Source organism: Serinus canaria, chromosome 2, assembly GCF_022539315.1.
Source record: "Serinus canaria isolate serCan28SL12 chromosome 2, serCan2020, whole genome shotgun sequence".
Lineage (NCBI taxonomy): Eukaryota > Metazoa > Chordata > Aves > Passeriformes > Fringillidae > Serinus > Serinus canaria.
Window position 1 is genome coordinate 19,639,927 of NC_066315.1, and position 19,667 is coordinate 19,659,593.

The 19,667-nt window shown below is 35.6% G+C and overlaps 1 protein-coding gene across 1 annotated transcript in view; it reads right to left on the reverse strand.

The window, feature by feature from the left end:
* MALRD1 (MAM and LDL receptor class A domain containing 1) overlaps positions 1-19,667 on the reverse strand; it is a 237,004-nt gene that overhangs the window by 80,777 nt on the left and 136,560 nt on the right. The window contains exon 28 of the mRNA XM_030234818.2: positions 13,282-13,462. Within this exon, the coding sequence (XP_030090678.2) occupies positions 13,282-13,462 (181 nt within the window). The remainder of the gene's footprint in view (positions 1-13,281; positions 13,463-19,667) is intronic.

Genomic DNA, 19,667 nt, shown 5'->3' on the forward strand with positions numbered 1-19,667 from the left:
TTATATGCATGAAAATCTATTGCTGCTTTTTAGAGACAGTGCATGTGGCAGAGAGCCATTAGCAGAGGAGCAGACTCCTGAGAAAAAAAATGGCTGAGGAATTTGTGATGGTTAAGGCAATTTTCACACCACTCCAAAATGATGTGATAAAACCTGATTGGAGGTACCAGCAAGAATTCATTAGTATGACTCATCCTAAATTCTGGAAAGACACCATATAGTTGAGGTTGGCAGAGTCCTCTGAAGACCTCTCTAGTCCAACCCACTGCTTCAGCCACCTCTAGCACAGCAGGTTGTGAGGGACCATGGGCAGTTGGGTTTTGGATAATATCAATAGATGGAGCCTCAACAACCTCATTGGACAATTGCTTGTGCTGGGTGATCCTCACAGTGAAGTGGTTTATTGTGTTCCCATGAAATATCTTGGCTTTTGAATTTGTACCCATTGCCTTCTGCCAGTAGGCACTTTTGAGAAGAGTCTAAAACCCTTCTCTCCACTCCCTCCTCTGCACTGGAAATGATGCTCTGGAAAATTAAACTGCTTCCTTAAGTCATTAATGGCTTAAATAATGACAGAAATTTGGTAATTGCAGATCCATTAGCATACAGTGGTTTTCACTGCATATGAAAGGGTTACATTATCACCACATAGGGGAGTGACCTTGGAGAATCCATGGCTTTGTGACTGATCCTATTGCACATTACCTAGACAGAGCAATGCTATGCTATGCTATGTTATGTTATGTTATGTTATGCTATGTTATGTTCTGTTACTCTTCCATTTATATTGAGCACTTAATTATGGTAGTTCTTTTTGTAAAAAACAAGCAACTTTATATTTCTCCAAACATACCATAAACCATGTGATGCCAACAGAGACATAATGAAAATTTTTATCTCAACAGGTGTGAATGTCATAAACACAAATTTACACATCTATGAATTTGATCCTTTTGGAATGAGAGTTTTTTATATGTAATTTTTAGTGGTGTCAGGTTACATTTATGGTAATGATGGTTATTCTGCTACAGTCATTAGCAGAGAGAAATAAAATCCCTCTTTAAATCAACTTATTGGCATTAGCATTGCACAATGTAACCAAATATTCTTAATTGTATTTGGAATTATGGCATAAAAAATCAACTTTCCATAGTACACTCATTCTGGCCAAAACTCTTACACCAGCTAAGAATTAAATCAAATCATGAAATACAAGGCAACTTGACCATAAAATGCAACTTATGGTCAGCAAACCCAAAGCTAAAGACAAGTTCACCAAGAAGCTGTAGCTTAGAAGTCTCATTTTTACAAGATATTCTTCAAATATAATATTAAAAAAATCAATTTTATCAGAAAAAAATAGACTGAAGAATAGACGGGAAAATATTTCAGAAACTACTTTAAACAAAGGAAAAGAGAGACATTAAAAATATTCTCTTACCCATTTTTAATTTTTTGCCCTCAAAAATACAAGGTTGCCAAAATCTGACATTGTATCTATCAGTAGTGAATTTGGAGAACTGTAATCTAACATCACTCCAGAGAGTTTTAGTATAAAGCAAAACAAAGTGTCCTAATGAACAGCTTTATTTTTAAGCTGATATTTCACATAAACTGAGAAATTTTCATTAAGTCTTATTTCTTTGGGCATGTTGGTTGTACTGGGACTGCATTGAAAAATATTTAGCTTTTCATTTGATCATATTTCTCATCTGCACTTTGATGACCAGTAAGTAGAGTGATAACATATGCTGGATGATGGTTGATTATATATAGCATGTAATGCCCAAAAATCTGGCTCACAACATTCTGTGAAAATCCAAACATACAGAAAAACTATTTCTAAGCAGAAAAAACCATGGAAAAATATGGTAAATTCTGTTTCTTTCCTCTTTCTCAAGAAATCTGTAAGGGAAAAAACCCCATCTAATTATGAATACATGCAGAACAAATTGAGATAAAGATTATGATGAAAAAGTTATTGGTTGTATTTTGCTTGCAGTCTTACTCTGAAATTATCTTTGAGCAGCTCCTACATTAAAATGGATAAGTGAACTACAGTAAGCAAAATAATGAGCTGATGTGTATGGAAACGTCAGAGGTGTAAAGGAGTGAAATATCCACAAATGCGGATTTTTCACAAAATGGGAATGAGAGGAATTACAGGGGGTTGAAATGTTTTTGATGACTTCATTTCTGAATATGCTATGAAAAATTTGCAGAGAGCTACGATGTCCAAAATAAAAAGAAAACATTTCACTGTAGACCAGAAGGTATCCTGGACTTCATAAAAAAGCTGTAAATGTTTTTTGGCCCGATCTTCTTCCAAATCTTTGATTTAACCCCTAAACTGAGCAATTAAAAGTTTATTCAGCTCTAGACATAATTTCACGTAATGAAAAATATCCTTACAGGTATGGAGTATTGGTCTGCAGGCATAGCATGAGTGACATAGAAATGGATCAGAGCTACAAAAACAGGTAGTAGGGAATGGGAACAATTTGGTTTTGGTTTTTTAATTAGAACAGAAGCTCCAACTAAATTTACTAATTTCCAGCACTCTTGGACATTTCTTGGACCGATTAATTTTGTTTTGCATTATGTTTTGATCTTTCTTCTACTGCAGTTACTCAGTCCAAAAATCTGTGGGATTTGAATACTATATAAGATATGTTGCAGGTTAAAAGGCCACAATCCATTCCCTCCCAGAAAAAAACCCCACATTATAGGCAGCAAACAATAATCAAACAAATATTGTTCAACACAGTCTGATCAAAACACCATGATATTTGCCTTTGTGCAGGCCCATATTTCCAGAGGAGTAGTTGCTGTTGTCAGGGTATTAATCTCCTCAAATAGTGGTACTTACTGAATTTTACAGACTGAGGAACTGCATTCTCATTGAAGCAGAATAGCAAAAGAGAACTAACTTTTGGTTTAGTTTCAACATATACTCAAAGTAATATTAAACAGAGTGACAATACAGCAATAAAATGCAATCCATACATTTCAAATGGATAGTACAAAAAAGAAGAAAAACTTGTAAATAGAAATGCTTTAAAATTTAAATTGAAACTTCGCCTCTTTCTATTTTTGTTGTTTAAATTGTATTGTTTCGTGGGAGTACTTAAACCTCTTCTCAGCCCTCTTTCACAACACTTGAGATATAGGAATAATCAAACATCTTGTTGAAAATATTATTCAATTAAAGGAAATTTAATTTGCAGGTTTCACCCGTTGCTCAAAGTGGAATTTTTGAAATACATAGTCCCAGAAGGTTTCGTTACTCAACTCTACTCTGAGATTCAGAAATTAAGAAACACAATTTTCATCAAGTTTTTTCATTGGCTTGTCTCAATTGCTCAGTACTCTTTATGCATGACTTTTTATAGAATATTAGAATTGTATTAGCAAACTCATCAATAATGCTTCTCTCCATGGATGACCTTGTAAATTTATTGGGAAACTAGATGAATTGGAAAACTAGATGAATGTAAGGAAAACTAGATGAAAAGTTTCTGCTCCAGCAAGCTACATGTATTTTCGAATAAGGTTCTTTTATAATTTTAAAACTATAGAGAAGTCTCCTCATGGAATAGATCACTCAAAAAGTCAGATTTAATTCAAAGATATGTTTTGACTCAAACATCAACAGTAGCTCTAACAAATTATATCGACTCTTAGGAAAGACTCTGACCTGTAGACACAAAATTTGGCCAAAGGACTTCCCAAAGCTGTTCAAAGCAAGCTGTACTGTGCCTAAGGCCCCCGTTAACCTGGAAAAATAAAAAAAATTATTCACAGTTCTGGAAATGCAGAACTGCCTCTGGCTCAAGCAATACAAAAGATAAGAAAATTCTCTTTAACTTCTGGTGCTGATATCATGGAGTATATAAATCCACAGGAGACAAGGACAGAAGCTTTTATATTGGATAAAGACTGAAAGACCAGCTTTGGCATACAGTGTATCAGCAGGATAAGGATCTCATACTGAGGGTACTCTTATATAGGGATCTACCATACTTTGCTTAATACCAAAGGGCACACGAGGGAGAAGCACTGAGGACTGAGCAATGAGGGTCTGGTTGTTTGGAATCTGCAAGTGGTTAAAAGAAAGGGAGAAGTGGAAATAAGGCAAAATATCATGACATGCTTTTGCAGAAAATCCTATTTCCTATTTGTGTAATTATGAACACGTTCAACCAGATAAAAGTATCTCCTGAAACAATCTGACATGAGATCTCTGCTTCTCGGTCCTTTTCCCCTCCCTGTCTGTCCTCTATCCTAAGTCCAGTGAAGAGTAACATTGCTCCTCAGGAAGTTCAGAAGACTAGATTATTTATAGAGCTTTTCAATCATATCTACACTGATGTGACTGTCAAACTATTGCTTCCACTGTGATACAGAATCAATCAAAACGACTCAATCACAGCACTCTCCAGTTATCACAGATATCTTAGAAGAATTTGATATGAATATTTTATTTTTTTTAACATGGACTTGTCCTAACGTGGTCCACAGGGGCGCAAGACCTTGACCTGTTTTGGAAAGCAGGGTGTACCTCAAGTTCAAGTGCACTGAGCTGCTGCTAAGCAAGAGCCTCACTTCTGCTCTCCAAGAGAAACACAAGCAGTCACTCAACAGTACAACACCACCATGTCAGCAGCATGAAATGAAACATAACATACAATGTATATTCAATTGAAATTAGCCTTTTCTCCCATGATTTGTCCTTTTAGAAGTTATGGTACTTCCCAATTAGAAATGCTTTAAAATTTAAATTGAAACTTCGCCTCTTTCTATTTTTGTTGTTTAAATTGTATTGTTTCGTGGGAGTACTTAAACCTCTTCTCACCCCTCTTTCACAACACTTGAGATATAGGAATAATCAAACATCTTCTTGAAAATATTATTCAATTAAAGGAAATTTAATTTGCAGGTTTCACCCGTTGCTCAAAGTGGAATTTTTGAAATACATAGTCCCAGAAGGTTTCGTTACTCAACTCTACTCTGAGATTCAGAAATTAAGAAACACAATTTTCATCAAGTTTTTTCATTGGCTTGCCTCAATTGCTCAGTACTCTTTATGCATGACTTTTTATAGAATATTAGAATTGTATTAGCAAACTCATCAATAATGCTTCTCTCCATGGATGACCTTGTAAATTTATTGGGAAACTAGATGAATTGGAAAACTAGATGAATATAAGGAAAACTAGATGAAAAGTTTTTGCTCAAGCAAGCTACATGTATTTTCGAATAAGGTTCTTTTATAATTTTAAAACTATAGAGAAGTCTCCTCATGAAATAGATCACTCAAAAAGTCAGATTTAATTCAAAGATATGTTTTGACTCAAACATCAACAGTAGCTCTAACAAATTATATCGACTCTTAGGAAAGACTCTGACCTGTAGACACAAAATTTGGCCAAAGGACTTCCCAAAGCTGTTCAAAGCAAGCTGTACTGTGCCTAAGGCCCCCGTTAACCTGGAAAAATAAAAAAAATATTCACAGTTCTGGAAATGCAGAACTGCCTCTGGCTCAAGCAATACAAAAGATAAGAAAATTCTCTTTAACTTCTGGTGCTGATATCATGGAGTATATAAATCCACAGGAGACAAGGACAGAAGCTTTTATATTGGATAAAGACTGAAAGACCAGCTTTGGCATACAGTGTATCAGCAGGATAAGGATCTCATACTGAGGGTACTCTTATATAGGGATCTACCATACTTTGCTTAATACCAAAGGGCACACGAGGGAGAAGCACTGAGGACTGAGCAATGAGGGTCTGGTTGTTTGGAATCTGCAAGTGGTAAAAGAAAGGGAGAAGTGGAAATAAGGCAAAATATCATGAGATGCTTTTGCAGAAAATCCTATTTCCCAGTAACTATGAACATGGTCAACCAGATAAAAGTATCTCCTGAAACAATCTGACATGAGATCTCTACTTCTCGGTCCTTTTCCCCCTCCCTGTCTGTCCTCTATCCTAAGTCCAGTGAAGAGTAACATTGCTCCTCAGGAAGTTCAGAAGACTAGATTATTTATAGAGCTTTTCAATCATATCTACACTGAAAGTGACTGTCAAACTATTGTTTCCACTGTGATACAGAATCAATCAAAACGACTCAATCACAGCACTCTCCAGTTATCACAGATATCTTAGAAGAATTTGATATGAATATTTTATTTTTTTTAACATGGACTTGTCCTAACGTGGTCCACAGGGGCTGTTGTGACAGACCAGTGGAGTAGAGCACATGGTGCAAGCTGCAATTATCTGCAACAAGGAGACATTTCCTCAGCTGAGTGCTCTCTCTGCCTCTGCAGCACTGCCCTTAGATGTGAAATTCATCTTGAGTATCCCCTTGCACAGAGGGGTATGATGGGTCACATGCAGTTTGGCTATACTGGAAGGGTGCCTACTTTCTAGAGACATATACATGAAAATGAACTCAGCCTGGGACAGTGTCATTCTTCTAGTACCACCTTTACAGACAAAGATTGTATTTAAAAAAATATATATATGGAAAGCCCATTCACCTCAACCCAATATATTTTAGTAGCCAAAAATTCCTTCTCCTTTGGCCCATTTGAAATAGGTGGAGTCAAAAAATCTATGACTGGATATGAAGAGTAAGCAATATGTAAAGTAAATGTCAAAATGATGGGATTTAAATTTTAGGCTGAAAGTCCTAGTTTACAGCCATGTGCTAGCAAACCAAATTATCTTTGGAGTCAGCAACTCTTCTTCATAAATTTCCCACAAGATAAACAGAAAACTAAAATGCCACTGAGGTCTCTTCGTGAAAAATGAGGTAAAATTTATTTTTTGTTTCTCATATTCAAAATCTGTGTCATTCCTTATACATCTCTGAGAGCTGCAAAAATGTGGTGAACAAACCTTTTGGTTAAGCTCATGCATTTTTTACATAAGCACAAACAGAAATCCTAGTTTACAGATATGTCAATGACTTCTGAAAAATGCAGTAAAACCAAGACAATTCTGTGGTTTTCAAGCTGGTGACATATTTCCCTTTATTCCATTTTAATTTTTTTTTCTAAGAAGATTGTCAAATGGAAATCTTACCCCATATCCAGACAGTAAAAATTAATTTTGTAAAAATTATTTCATATTTTTCAAATTTTTCTAGAAAGTCTTAATATTCAATGCAGTTTAACCATTTCTGCATGACAGGACTTTTTGTAGGAGTTCATGTTTTCCCCCAGTGTAACTGGCAGCCCTTGCAAGCTGGGTTGAGGGAAGTTCCTCCACATCTGTCCTTAGCACGCTGCCTTCCTCCCTGAGTGCTTCCTACAAGGGCATGCAGAAGGGATATTCTCTGAAAGGCACCTGTGGCTGATCTTCACATCACCAAAAGGGAGATTTTTTCTTGTCTAGAGCCAAATTGTGCATATCTGTACCCTCTGCTGAGTGTAATGAGATCTGAGTTCAGTAAAATTTCCCCTCCAGTGAGAAAGTACATTCCTGTTAATGTGTGTTACACTAAGCTAAATTAAGTTAAAGATACCAAAATTTCTAGACTTCTCAAAATGAGAAGTCTAAAGATAAAATTTCTTTCTCTGTAATGAAGAAGATTCAGTATCTTGCAGAAAATTTTAAACTGACAGCTCACAATGAAATCAGAGCATAATTTCCTTGTAAAGGCAAAATCCAAATACTAGACTAACAAAAACTTTATCATTGATTTCAGCACATTTACTGAGAAGTTTTAGTCAGGTTGTGTGATTCCAGTGCCCCATGTCAGAATACCCTGACACTGACCTATTTATACAAACAAGAGAAAGTCATCATTAATCATTAAAATATTTGAAGGGGGAAAAAGAAGAAAATTTTGAAAACTGGGCATACATTCTGTCTGAACATTAGTGAATATCCTTAGTGACTAATTTAGGCCTGGCAGCTTTCTCTGTCTGAATTCCCTTCCCTCTCTTACTTCAGGGCCAGATTTGTACTGAATAGTTCTATTATCAGAATTTGAACTTCTCTCAAGTATTTAAGAAGAAGGAACTAAATTCTCCACTAAACATAAAGCTTTGCATGATACATAGCTGAAGATTCCAAGGAAACACTAGCTTGTTTTAAAAACAAAAAAAGCTGGCCTACATCCACAAACACTAGGATGTTTTAGTTATTGTCTCTCTGATCTGCAAAGCTAGGATGGAATTCTAATAAGAAAGTATTTTTCTACCGAGACTTTCAAAGCTTCTTGTTTATGAGAGCATGGAAGTAAAGCTGTTCAAAGGATTTCAGTACCTTCACCTATGGTCTTTGCCATAAACAGTAGGTGAGAAGGAATACAAATACATGAGGAGGAATATAAATATATGAGGAGAAAAGGAAAGAAAAAATTTACTACTAGGAAAACAAGCTTTATTGTATTTTAAGGAAAATTTCCATTCAGCTCTGTTTGGTGAAGAAATTTACTCTTGATAGATTGTGGAATCTTTACTTTTCTTCCTTTTAAAAACAAAATATAATTGTAACATTAGAAGAAACGGTAATGGAGTCTGATTCCAAACAGACAACTGACAGAGATCACTGGAGCTGTAATGGTTCTGTCTTATTCCTGGATTTCTATGGCACTGAATTCCCAGACTATGAAAAATTATATAACTCAACTGAATAGCAAAATTTTCTAGAAATTTCTTTCAAATTTTATTTCAGAGTATAATTCTCTTATTTTAATTTCCCTTCCCTTGTCAATTTTTCAGGTGGTGCCCTGGGATGCCCAAATCAGTATGTATGATGTGGCTGAGTCCTGTGCATGTCCGTGCTTACACTCGCTCTTGTGTATCTGAGAGTACAAAGTCCTTTTTCTTTACACTACAGATGCACAAAAATCAGACTTCTGCTAACAGCATGCCTGAGAAATTTTGCTCTTGATTCACTATTATTTGACAGTGAGACATCAGCTGGCAAAGCAGATCAATAATGCTTGAAGTGCTCCTTAATGATAGCAGACCACATTATCATGAAGTTAAATGTCATAAGTGTAAAAAATTAATTTATCATTAGGGATTATCCTGCATGACCGTCATAGTTATTTTATTGTTTTATTAAGGCAAAAATGGAGACTTTTTTTTTTGCAGCCTGCAAATAACCTCATGCATGGTCAAAGTCAATTATTAAAAAGCACAAGAATTGATGACAGTAAAGTCCATTCAAGTCACATAGTCTCAATAAAGTTGTATAAAGAATTATTGTACAAGTAAGAGAAAAAAAATATTAGTACATCAGCTAATTTAAGATTAACTTTTTTCTAGCTCTGATACAATTTCACTCTTTTTCATATTTTTAATTTAACCTGTAAAGTAAAATGTATCAGATTTGGAACTCAGGCTCTTTTTGTTACCAGAACATTCTTACCCTCTCAAAACCAACTCTTTTATATCTTTGTTTCATTCTATTTTTGACAATATGTCCTAGAGCTCATATTTCCAATAAACCCACAGCTTCTTCTTGTCCTTCACTTCCACAGAAATTAGTGAGACCTGACAAAAATGAGCCTTAAAGGAAAGGGCCTCAGAAGCTCAGATCATAATAGAGTCATTTATAGTATTCTATTGATAAAGAAGCTGTTGAAAAATTAATTTTCAAAAGGAAATAGTGAAAAGATTCTCTATAATCAGTTGAAAATTCTCATTTAAAACGATCTATATAAATCACAGCTATGTAAGTGAAGAGCAAAGACTCCACCTCAGTGCAGACACTCTTATGATGTATACAGCTTATAACACACTGTATGGAAGCAAGCTGAAGGAAAATACATGTAAAATAAAAAAAGTATTTAGATATATTAAAAATGGTATAACAGTTGAATATTACCATACAGCAGAAAACAGGTCTAATATTTACATGTAAAATATCACATGAGCTGCCTCTCTCTGCCCTTTTCACTGTCTCAACTTGAGTACATCATTTTGGCAAACAGGCAATTATTTTGTCGTGCTGACTGTAAACCATGTTCCAGGAATACCATTCAGCAGCTTCCAAAAGGACAGTATGTGAGAAGGAGGCTATCCCAAAATATTTGAAAGCTCCAGAATTGCTTTTATTTTAGTTTTCAACACTAAATGCTGTCTGCTGAGAATTAGAATTTTTCCCCCATTCAATTTAATGCATTCTCATTTAAATTTCATTCTGTTTATTTTAAACCTGTTTTCAAGTTTTAATTATTTTCAATCTCCTAGTTTTTTTCTGTGCATGTTATATTCCACTGTTTATGTAATTACCACACCCAGAATAATTAAATAATATGTAAGATTTTAGTTTAACAAAATAAGACCAAGTAGAAAATACAAATGCAGCTTCAGCTGCCCTATAGGACCCTGGTCACATGTCTAGCCCAGCAATTCTACAGCTACAAACACAGAACATGGGTAAGTGCTGTAAATCAAGTCATTTTGTTGATCAGAAACCCCTGTTCCCCATCTGCTTTGTATGCTGCTCTTCTTTTTGAGTTTGGCCACAGCAAGATTGTGTTTGCTGACTTTTAGCTTTTTTACGACAGACACAATAAAACTGTGAACTCTGTGCTGCAAAAAGTACAATCTGTGCTTGACATGCTTTCTCTATCCTGAGTGCCCCAAGCTTGGGTCAGGTGGGAAATGTTATTTTTAAGAAACTGACAAAATGTATTTTGCTTGTTTGTTCTACACAGGTAAAGAATCAATAGCAACAAGAATGAGAAAGGTCAGATCAGAGTCCTTCATGTCATCATGCCAACAGGAATGTTACCATACCAAAAGCCTTGAGAAAATTAAGCAAGCAGGTATCAACTTGTGGAGTAGAAGGCAAAAAATCATATGGAGAGTGCAGAGCTGATGTGAAGGGCACCAAATGATCCCCTTTTAACACTGGTTTGAGACTAAGTGTCCTCATACAGATAAGAAAATCAGGTGGTAGAGGTGGGGTGAAGTGTGGTGAGGTCTGGGTTGTTTTTTTAAGGTTTTGTTTGTTTTGCTTATTTTACAGGCATGCATGTTCACAGATGCACTCAGATAGAGCTGAAAAGCGAACAAACAAGAGGCCCCTGATCCTGTTGGGAAGCAAAGGCATAAGCATAAACACATTCCCACAGGATACATACTGTATGTATGTACACATTCCTAAACTTTAGTGATAACCCTAGCATACACTACCAGAGATGCTGTAATGAAATTATTCCTGAATGTATAAAGACTGTACCCCATTAGAGTGCAAAAGCTATGACCATGCAAGTCACAACTCTATAAAGGATCAATATCTTGGGTCTCCAGCTTTCCTTAATCAATCTTTAAAAATTTGTAGTGCAAGTTAAGCTTCAACTGCACATATCAAACTTCAATGAGAAAAGCCTCCTCTGAATCATCTGTCTTCATAACCCATAATTTTCTGCAAAATACACAAGAATATGACAGTGCTGAAGCCGTATGTGAAAGCAGTTGGAGCACTTGGTGCAATGGCTTTCCCAACAGAGCTTCTTCCTGAAGCAGTGCTGTAAAACAAATAGTTGCTATAAAGTAATAAACCAAGTTACTTCCTGAACTGTTTCACTGCAAAGGTATTTCAATGCAAGACTTGTTGTAAAACACTGTTAACATTCAGATATGTAGGGTCATAGACTAAAACCAGTGTAAATTTCAGCAATCTTAACCTTTTAAGAGATTGAGGATCCTTCATCTGACAGCTTTCCAAATCCTTATTGAAACAATTTCCTTCCTTGCAATGACAGCTCTGGAATATTTCCAGTTAAGCTTATATGATGTCATTTTTCAGGTTGTCATATAATATGAGGACTTAAGAGCAAGAAGAAATATTTTTGCACATACTAAAATATGTTGATACTATCTTAGTGAATTTAACAGAGATATTATTTCTTTTTTAGGAAAACAAATTCTACTATTTTTATTTGCTGAATACCTTCAGGAATCTGACTGTGAAATGAAGTGTCTAATTCGTTGTAGCTCCAAAACAGAACAGAATTCCAGAAACGTGTTTAACTAGACCCCACTGCTATGAATTAATACACGTGAACACAACCGGCAATCAAATTGGGAGAGACCAGCATCTACTTTGTTATTCAAGATTATAGATATTGACTTACCATCTCCTACCAGGGCATCCTTACCTATCTACCTTTGTTTTTTAGAGAACAGTCACATGCACAGCAATGAGGACAATGAAACACCTCGAAAAAAGACAAGGGGGGCACTAGTGCTCATGTGCTTTGTAGAGCTTTTAAGAATACATCTGCCTTAGAGTTTTATTAAAGTGCAGTTCTGAAGAAGGTTCCAGATTGTATCATGTTTCCATTCTTAAAATTATACAGTAATTTCTGAATGCAAACCCTTCATTTTTTAGATGAAACTGGAACAAGAGATGTTCTTCAGAAGTTCATACTTCTTTCGATGATGGCTATCCAGTCTATGGCAGGAGATTAAAGCTTGCTCAAATAACTACCACAAAACTCATACAGTGTGAATATGTGGCATCAACACTTCATTTAACAAAATCACTTATGTTGTGTCACACTGTTTCCTACAAGTTATAATGACCACTTTCCTGAGAGAAGCCATGTTCTACTTACTCATATTTATCTTCTTGGGTTTAGGGGTTTCTTTTGTTACTATTTGTTTGGTGGTTTGTTGGGGTTTTTTGGTGGGTGATTTTTGTTGGGTTTTTTTTTTTCATTGTAGTTGTTGTAGCTGTTGTTGTTGCTTTTGTTGTTTTTAATAAAGGGCAAACTTTGTTTTTATTTTAGCTTAAGTCGACAAAGATACAAATTAAACAGAGTTTTATTTTGCTGACCTTAACACTTCAACTGAACAGGAAAAAGAATATTGATAAAGGGTCATTTGTAGTCTCCACTTATTTTTATGGCAAGAGACTGTATAATAAAACACAGAGGCCAAAGGTTTCACATAATACAATCTGACACAATTTATACAAAATTGTTATTTACAACATCACAGACTCAATAACTTACCAAAGGATTAAAGAAGGAAAGGTCTTACTCAAAACAAAATAAACAAAGGAAACAAAACCTTAGTAATTTCTTGGATTTATCTGGCATTATTTAGTGTGAGAACACCGCATGAATGTATGTGCAGAAAAGAGTATTAAAGTTACAAGAGCAGAAACAATTTATTCATAACTGATTTTATAAGCAGTGAAATTATGATGACGACAGTAAAATGTTGATGTATTTAAAAACAAACAAGAACTTCCTACGTCTCATTTAGCACTCCTCTAGAAACTTTCCTCTTGAACTTACTTGTGCTGCAGTTGTGAAACTCTATGTCATCTATTGCTGCTCCTCCTCCCAGGTTTCCAGTACGAACGCCTTCAAAGATAATTTCAAAATTCCTTAGCTTCCCCAAGTGTAACTTGACTTCCTTCCACTCGTCACCATGAGTTTCCGATTCACTCCATATTTTCACAATCCCATATTCAGTCTAAAATTTGAATAAAATGTATATAGTAAGATACATGTAAGTATGGATTATCAAAGGCAAGTTTTGGGGAAAAAACCCAAACCAAACAAAACAAAAAGAAGACTTGAAGATGCCCATGCAGTTGTGTTGAGAATCAGCAAACAGATTCTTTGCTAGGATAATAAGAAAGGTAGTGAAATTAGATGAGTACTGAGCAAATAATGACCATCGGTAGCAGGTAAAATCTCAGTAGAGAAATTACTTTTTGTGTGATTGAACCACAAACCCCTCCATTTTGTTAGAGCTGTATTTAACCTTATACAAAACAGTTCTTTGTTTTTAGAATATATTACTGAATGCAAGGCTACTCTACCATTTTAAATGGTGTCCATCTATCTTTCTAAAGTTGTGACAATGGTGATAAAGGGAAGGAAAAACTAAGAAATATGTGATAAGTGTAGATTTAGTAGAGCTTATTTGTAAGCAAGTAAGAACACTCTGACTCACAAGTACACTAATATATTTTAAAGCTTTTCTTTAGACCTCTTATCATACTACCTATCTGGCAGGTCAGCAGCAAACATGCTTAATTTTATAACAGTAGTGTTAAAATGCACATGCACCAATTTTCCTTGCTGTGAAGGGATGATACATATATACGACAACATCAAAAGGAAATATTTGCATAAGTTTTGTATATGTCTAAATCTGTTTTTCTTTGTGACTGTCTGACTAACCATCTAAACTGTAAATGAGAATTTTTTTTCCTACTCTTTTCTTGGTAAAAGCTATTAGTAATCCAGCTGGGGTTAAGAAAAACGCTGTGAGATGCATCAGGCAGCTAAATATAATGTATAACAAAGGTTCTAAGACTGTTGTACATGAACAAGCAGAATCTAAGGAAAATAGAGACAGCAGTAAAATAGACAGGGAAGAAAATTAATTACATTTCTTTATCCATGGTGAACCTGTTAGATCAGATTTATGTTAATGTCTTATGCATATTTATGATGAGAAAATGAATCTTGGTGCTTTAGATATTGTATTCTGAATAAGTGCAGACAAGCATGCACACAAATATTACATTAGTTTGTGAGTCAGGGAACTCACAGAATTGTTGATAACTTTTAGAAGGAGGTCCTTAGACCTAACAAGGCAGAGAGACACTTGAAGTGTTTCTTGGCAAGGATGTTCTTGAAAATCATAATAAGCAGTAACTTTTGAAAATAATGGCAACTTTACTTTAAAATGCTAAATAGGAAAGAAAAAAAAAAGGGATGAATTTTCATGACTTCATGCAAAGTCATGAATATCCAGCTGAATAACTCTATTTCTGCACACAACTAATGATGTTCGATCAGCGGTGATAGCAGCCCTTTCTTAGTCATGATATCTGAGCACACAAGCACTGACAGATGCAAGTTTAGGCATTGCTTCATTAGTTATGTATCATTTGTTTAGAGCCAATGGCACAGTCCATTAAAGTGAAAATAACATAACACGACCTTAGTAGTGCTTTGCACCACTAATACCAGAGTTGATGACAATTGTTAATGATGTTCTTAATGAATGTATCCCAGTGACACTCCTAACTCTATGTGCCATCACATCAGCAGTCCATTCTTTTAACAGGCATAGCCCCATAGATCATCTCAAGTGGAAGGGGACCCATGAAGATTTTCTAATCCAACTTCTTGCTTCTTGCAGAAATACTTAAAACTAAACCATGACCAAGATCATCATCCAGATGCTCCTAGAACTCAGACAGGCTTCTTGCTGTCATCACCTCCCTGTGGAGCCTGTTCCAGGAACCAACCACCCTCCCAGTGAAGAAGCTCCTTTTGGGCCTATAATCAGTGCAATTAAGGGAGACTGGAATCAGCATGAGAGTAAGACCTTTTGTAAAACTTTTATGTACATTTCAGTATAGAAACACAGCTTAGAGGGCTCTATATAAACACTGAGCTCAAAAAGGATAGAGACAGTAACTGAAGCTGATTTCAAAAGTGGTAAAACAGAGCGGTAAATTTATTTTAAACTTATTCCTGTTATTCCTGTTCATCAATAACTTAACTCATTTCAATAGCTCAGCTATATCTATCCCATTGATTCTGATATTTTTGAACAGCCTCCACAAGAGTATTTCTTATTATTGGGGTAGTTTGTTCAATCCACAGACACCTTTCACCTATTCATGACATGAATAAAATGGATGGTTATGATGAGGTACATTTGGCCTGTTGTATTCTCCAACATAGAATATAACCTTAAACCTTAGGAAATATGCACTTTTAAACATTTGACCCATTTTTTGAATATGGACCCTCTTCTGTCTGCGCTTGACAACTGTTTGAAATACAAATAATTTTCATTAATATTTTTCATAATAAATCACTGATTAATTTTTAAAAAGTCACTCAGTATCAGTGGTAAATTTAGGAAACTTAAAATGAAATACATTAAAATAATGCTGCATGATAAGGGACTTGCCTTATATTCATGCACTTGAGCATGATAGAAAAATTCAAAACTTTTTTCTATCTGAACATTAAACCCCAAATCTATTACAAAATTAGATGTATTTAAGATTGACTGTATGAACATAGCTTGATATTTTTAAAATACACAGAGATAAGTATTTATATAAAATCTGGAGGTGTTAAATGTTATACAGCTATCCAGAGTATGAGCCTCATGTCGGCTGCTAGCTAGATTTTGGTTGATTTCACATTATATTTAATTAAATGACATTCTGTTCAGACTAACATTGTGTTTATCACATTTATTTTTGAGTAAAGGATGCTACAAGTAACAAGTGATGGGGATCACATGTTTCTTTAGAAATAACCACATAAAAATGTTGTAGCAATCAATTTGTATATGGTATCACAGCCATTATGTATCAAATCTTTATGCAATTTTAGGCACCGTGGCATTTTTTATACAGTGAGACACTGAAATATTTTTTGTTAAGAAGAATTTTTCTGCATGGAAACTTTATGGCAGCCTCCTTTCACTTCACAAGTTACTGAATAGGAGTACACATATAAAATGCAGAAGAGACATCTCTCTTGTCTGGGTTCCACAAAAGGAGTTTTTACTCTGAAGGTAGAACTTCATAAAGCATGGCAGGCTGATTTTTCACTTGCTCAGCTGCAGCTCTACATACCAAACTGAAAAGCATCCTCACCCACTGCATTACTGTATGAAGGCTGTTACAATGCAGAGTGCAAAGTCCCTTCAAAGTCATGAGCCCTGGACATTGTCTGCATCAGCCATCTGAAGGGAGGTGGGAAAGGAAGAGACAAGCAGTAAACTTGGCTTTCCTCCTCTCCCGAGGCCCAGGGAGTGAAGCTGGCATGGTTCAGGGCTCTAAGCTATACACCTCTGGTTACATGTTTAGCATGAGAGGATCATCGCTTTGCAGCTTTGCAGATTCCATTTCATGAAGTATTGTTTTGTTTTCTGCATTCTCCAACCTTTTAATCTGTCTTGTGCTTTGGCATTTCTTTCATATCTTTGGAATGTGTTTGCTTCTAAAACAAACACAAGTATGGCCCGAGGTGAACAGAAAAATTATTCTGTGCTTTGACCATTGCATCCAGAAATCCTTCCATTACATCCTTCATTGCAATCCTTCATTGCATCCAGAAATCCTTCAATCTCTTTCACTCTTGTACATATGTATTAACGTAAAGGAGAGTCCTGTAAAAGAGATATATGGCAAGCAGAAATATGCCCAGTGTAGAGGAGGCTGAAGGTCACAATGTCACCTTTTTTTTTTTACTTTTAAGAGGTTATTCTTTTGCTGAAACCTATTCATATTGAGTGTACATTTCTCTTCAGCCTGGGCTGGTTGGTGACAAAAGGCCCAGCTGACCTCTGGGCTCCAACTGGCTGACAAAAAGTGGCTCAGATCTCTGGGTTGACTCTGCTGGCTGTTGGTCAGGGCATGAATCTCATTTTCCTGCTGCTCCTCAAGAGTTTAGCTGCATGTAGGCTTTATGCAGACAGAAATGGTTAAAGAAAATTGTTGATCATACTATAGGTTTTACAGCATGAGAGTAAGACCTTTTGTAAAACTTTTATGTACATTTCAGTATAGAAACACAGCTTAGAGGGCTCTATATAAACACTGAGCTCAAAAAGGATAGAGACAGTAACTGAAGCTGCTTTCAAAAGTGGTAAAACAGAGCGGTAAATTTATTTTAAACTTATTCCTGTTATTCCTGTTCATCAATAACTTAACTCATTTCAATAGCTCAGCTATATCTATCCCATTGATTCTGATATTTTTGAACAGCCTCCACAAGAGTATTTCTTATTATTGGGGTAGTTTGTTCAATCCACAGACACCTTTCACCTATTCATGACATGAATAAAATGGATGGTTATGATGAGGTACATTTGGCCTGTTGTATTCTCCAACATAGAATATAACCTTAAACCTTAGGAAATATGCACTTTTAAACATTTGACCCATTTTTTGAATATGGACCCTCTTCTGTCTGCGCTTGACAACTGTTTGAAATACAAATAATTTTCATTAATATTTTTCATAATAAATCACTGATTAATTTTTAAAAAGTCACTCAGTATCAGTGGTAAATTTAGGAAACTTAAAATGAAATACATTAAAATAATGCTGCATGATAAGGGACTTGCCTTATATTCATGCACTTGAGCATGATAGAAAAATTCAAAACTTTTTTCTATCTGAACATTAAACCCCAAATCTATTACAAAATTAGATGTATTTAAGATTGACTGTATGAACATAGCTTGATATTTTTAAAATACACAGAGATAAGTATTTATATAAAATCTGGAGGTGTTAAATGTTATACAGCTATCCAGAGTATGAGCCTCATGTCGGCTGCTAGCTAGATTTTGGTTGATTTCACATTATATTTAATTAAATGACATTCTGTTCAGACTAACATTGTGTTTATCACATTTATTTTTGAGTAAAGGATGCTACAAGTAACAAGTGATGGGGATCACATGTTTCTTTAGAAATAACCACATAAAAATGTTGTAGCAATCAATTTGTATATGGTATCACAGCCATTATGTATCAAATCTTTATGCAATTTTAGGCACCGTGGCATTTTTTATACAGTGAGACACTGAAATATTTTTTGTTAAGAAGAATTTTTCTGCATGGAAACTTTATGGCAGCCTCCTTTCACTTCACAAGTTACTGAATAGGAGTACACATATAAAATGCAGAAGAGACATCTCTCTTGTCTGGGTTCCACAAAAGGAGTTTCTACTCTGAAGGTAGAACTTCATAAAGCATGGCAGGCTGATTTTTCACTTGCTCAGCTGCAGCTCTACATACCAAACTGAAAAGCATCCTCACCCACTGCATTACTGTATGAAGGCTGTTACAATGCAGAGTGCAAAGTCCCTTCAAGTCATGAGCCCTGGACATTGTCTGCATCAGCCATCTGAAGGGAGGTGGGAAAGGAAGAGACAAGCAGTAAACTTGGCTTTCCTCCTCTCCCGAGGCCCAGGGAGTGAAGCTGGCATGGTTCAGGGCTCTAAGCCATACACCTCTGGTTACATGTTTAGCATGAGAGGATCATCGCTTTGCAGCTTTGCAGATTCCATTTCATGAAGTATTGTTTTGTTTTCTGCATTCTCCAACCTTTTAATCTGTCTTGTGCTTTGGCATTTCTTTCATATCTTTGGAATGTGTTTGCTTCTAAAACAAACACAAATATGGCCTGAGGTGAACAGAAAAATTATTCTGTGCTTTGACCATTGCATCCAGAAATCCTTCCATTACATCCTTCATTGCAATCCTTCATTGCATCCAGAAATCCTTCAATCTCTTTCACTCTTGTACATACGTATTAACGTAAAGGAGAGTCCTGTAAAAGAGATATATGGCAAGCAGAAATATGCCCAGTGTAGAGGAGGCTGAAGGTCACAATGTCACCTTTTTTTTTTTACTTTTAAGAGGTTATTCTTTTGCTGAAACCTATTCATATTGAGTGTACATTTCTCTTCAGCCTGGGCTGGTTGGTGACAAAAGGCCCAGCTGACCTCTGGGCTCCAACTGGCTGACAAAAAGTGGCTCAGATCTCTGGGTTGACTCTGCTGGCTGTTGGTCAGGGCATGAATCTCATTTTCCTGCTGCTCCTCAAGAGTTTAGCTGCATGTAGGCTTTATGCAGACAGAAATGGTTAAAGAAAATTGTTGGTCATACTATAGGTTT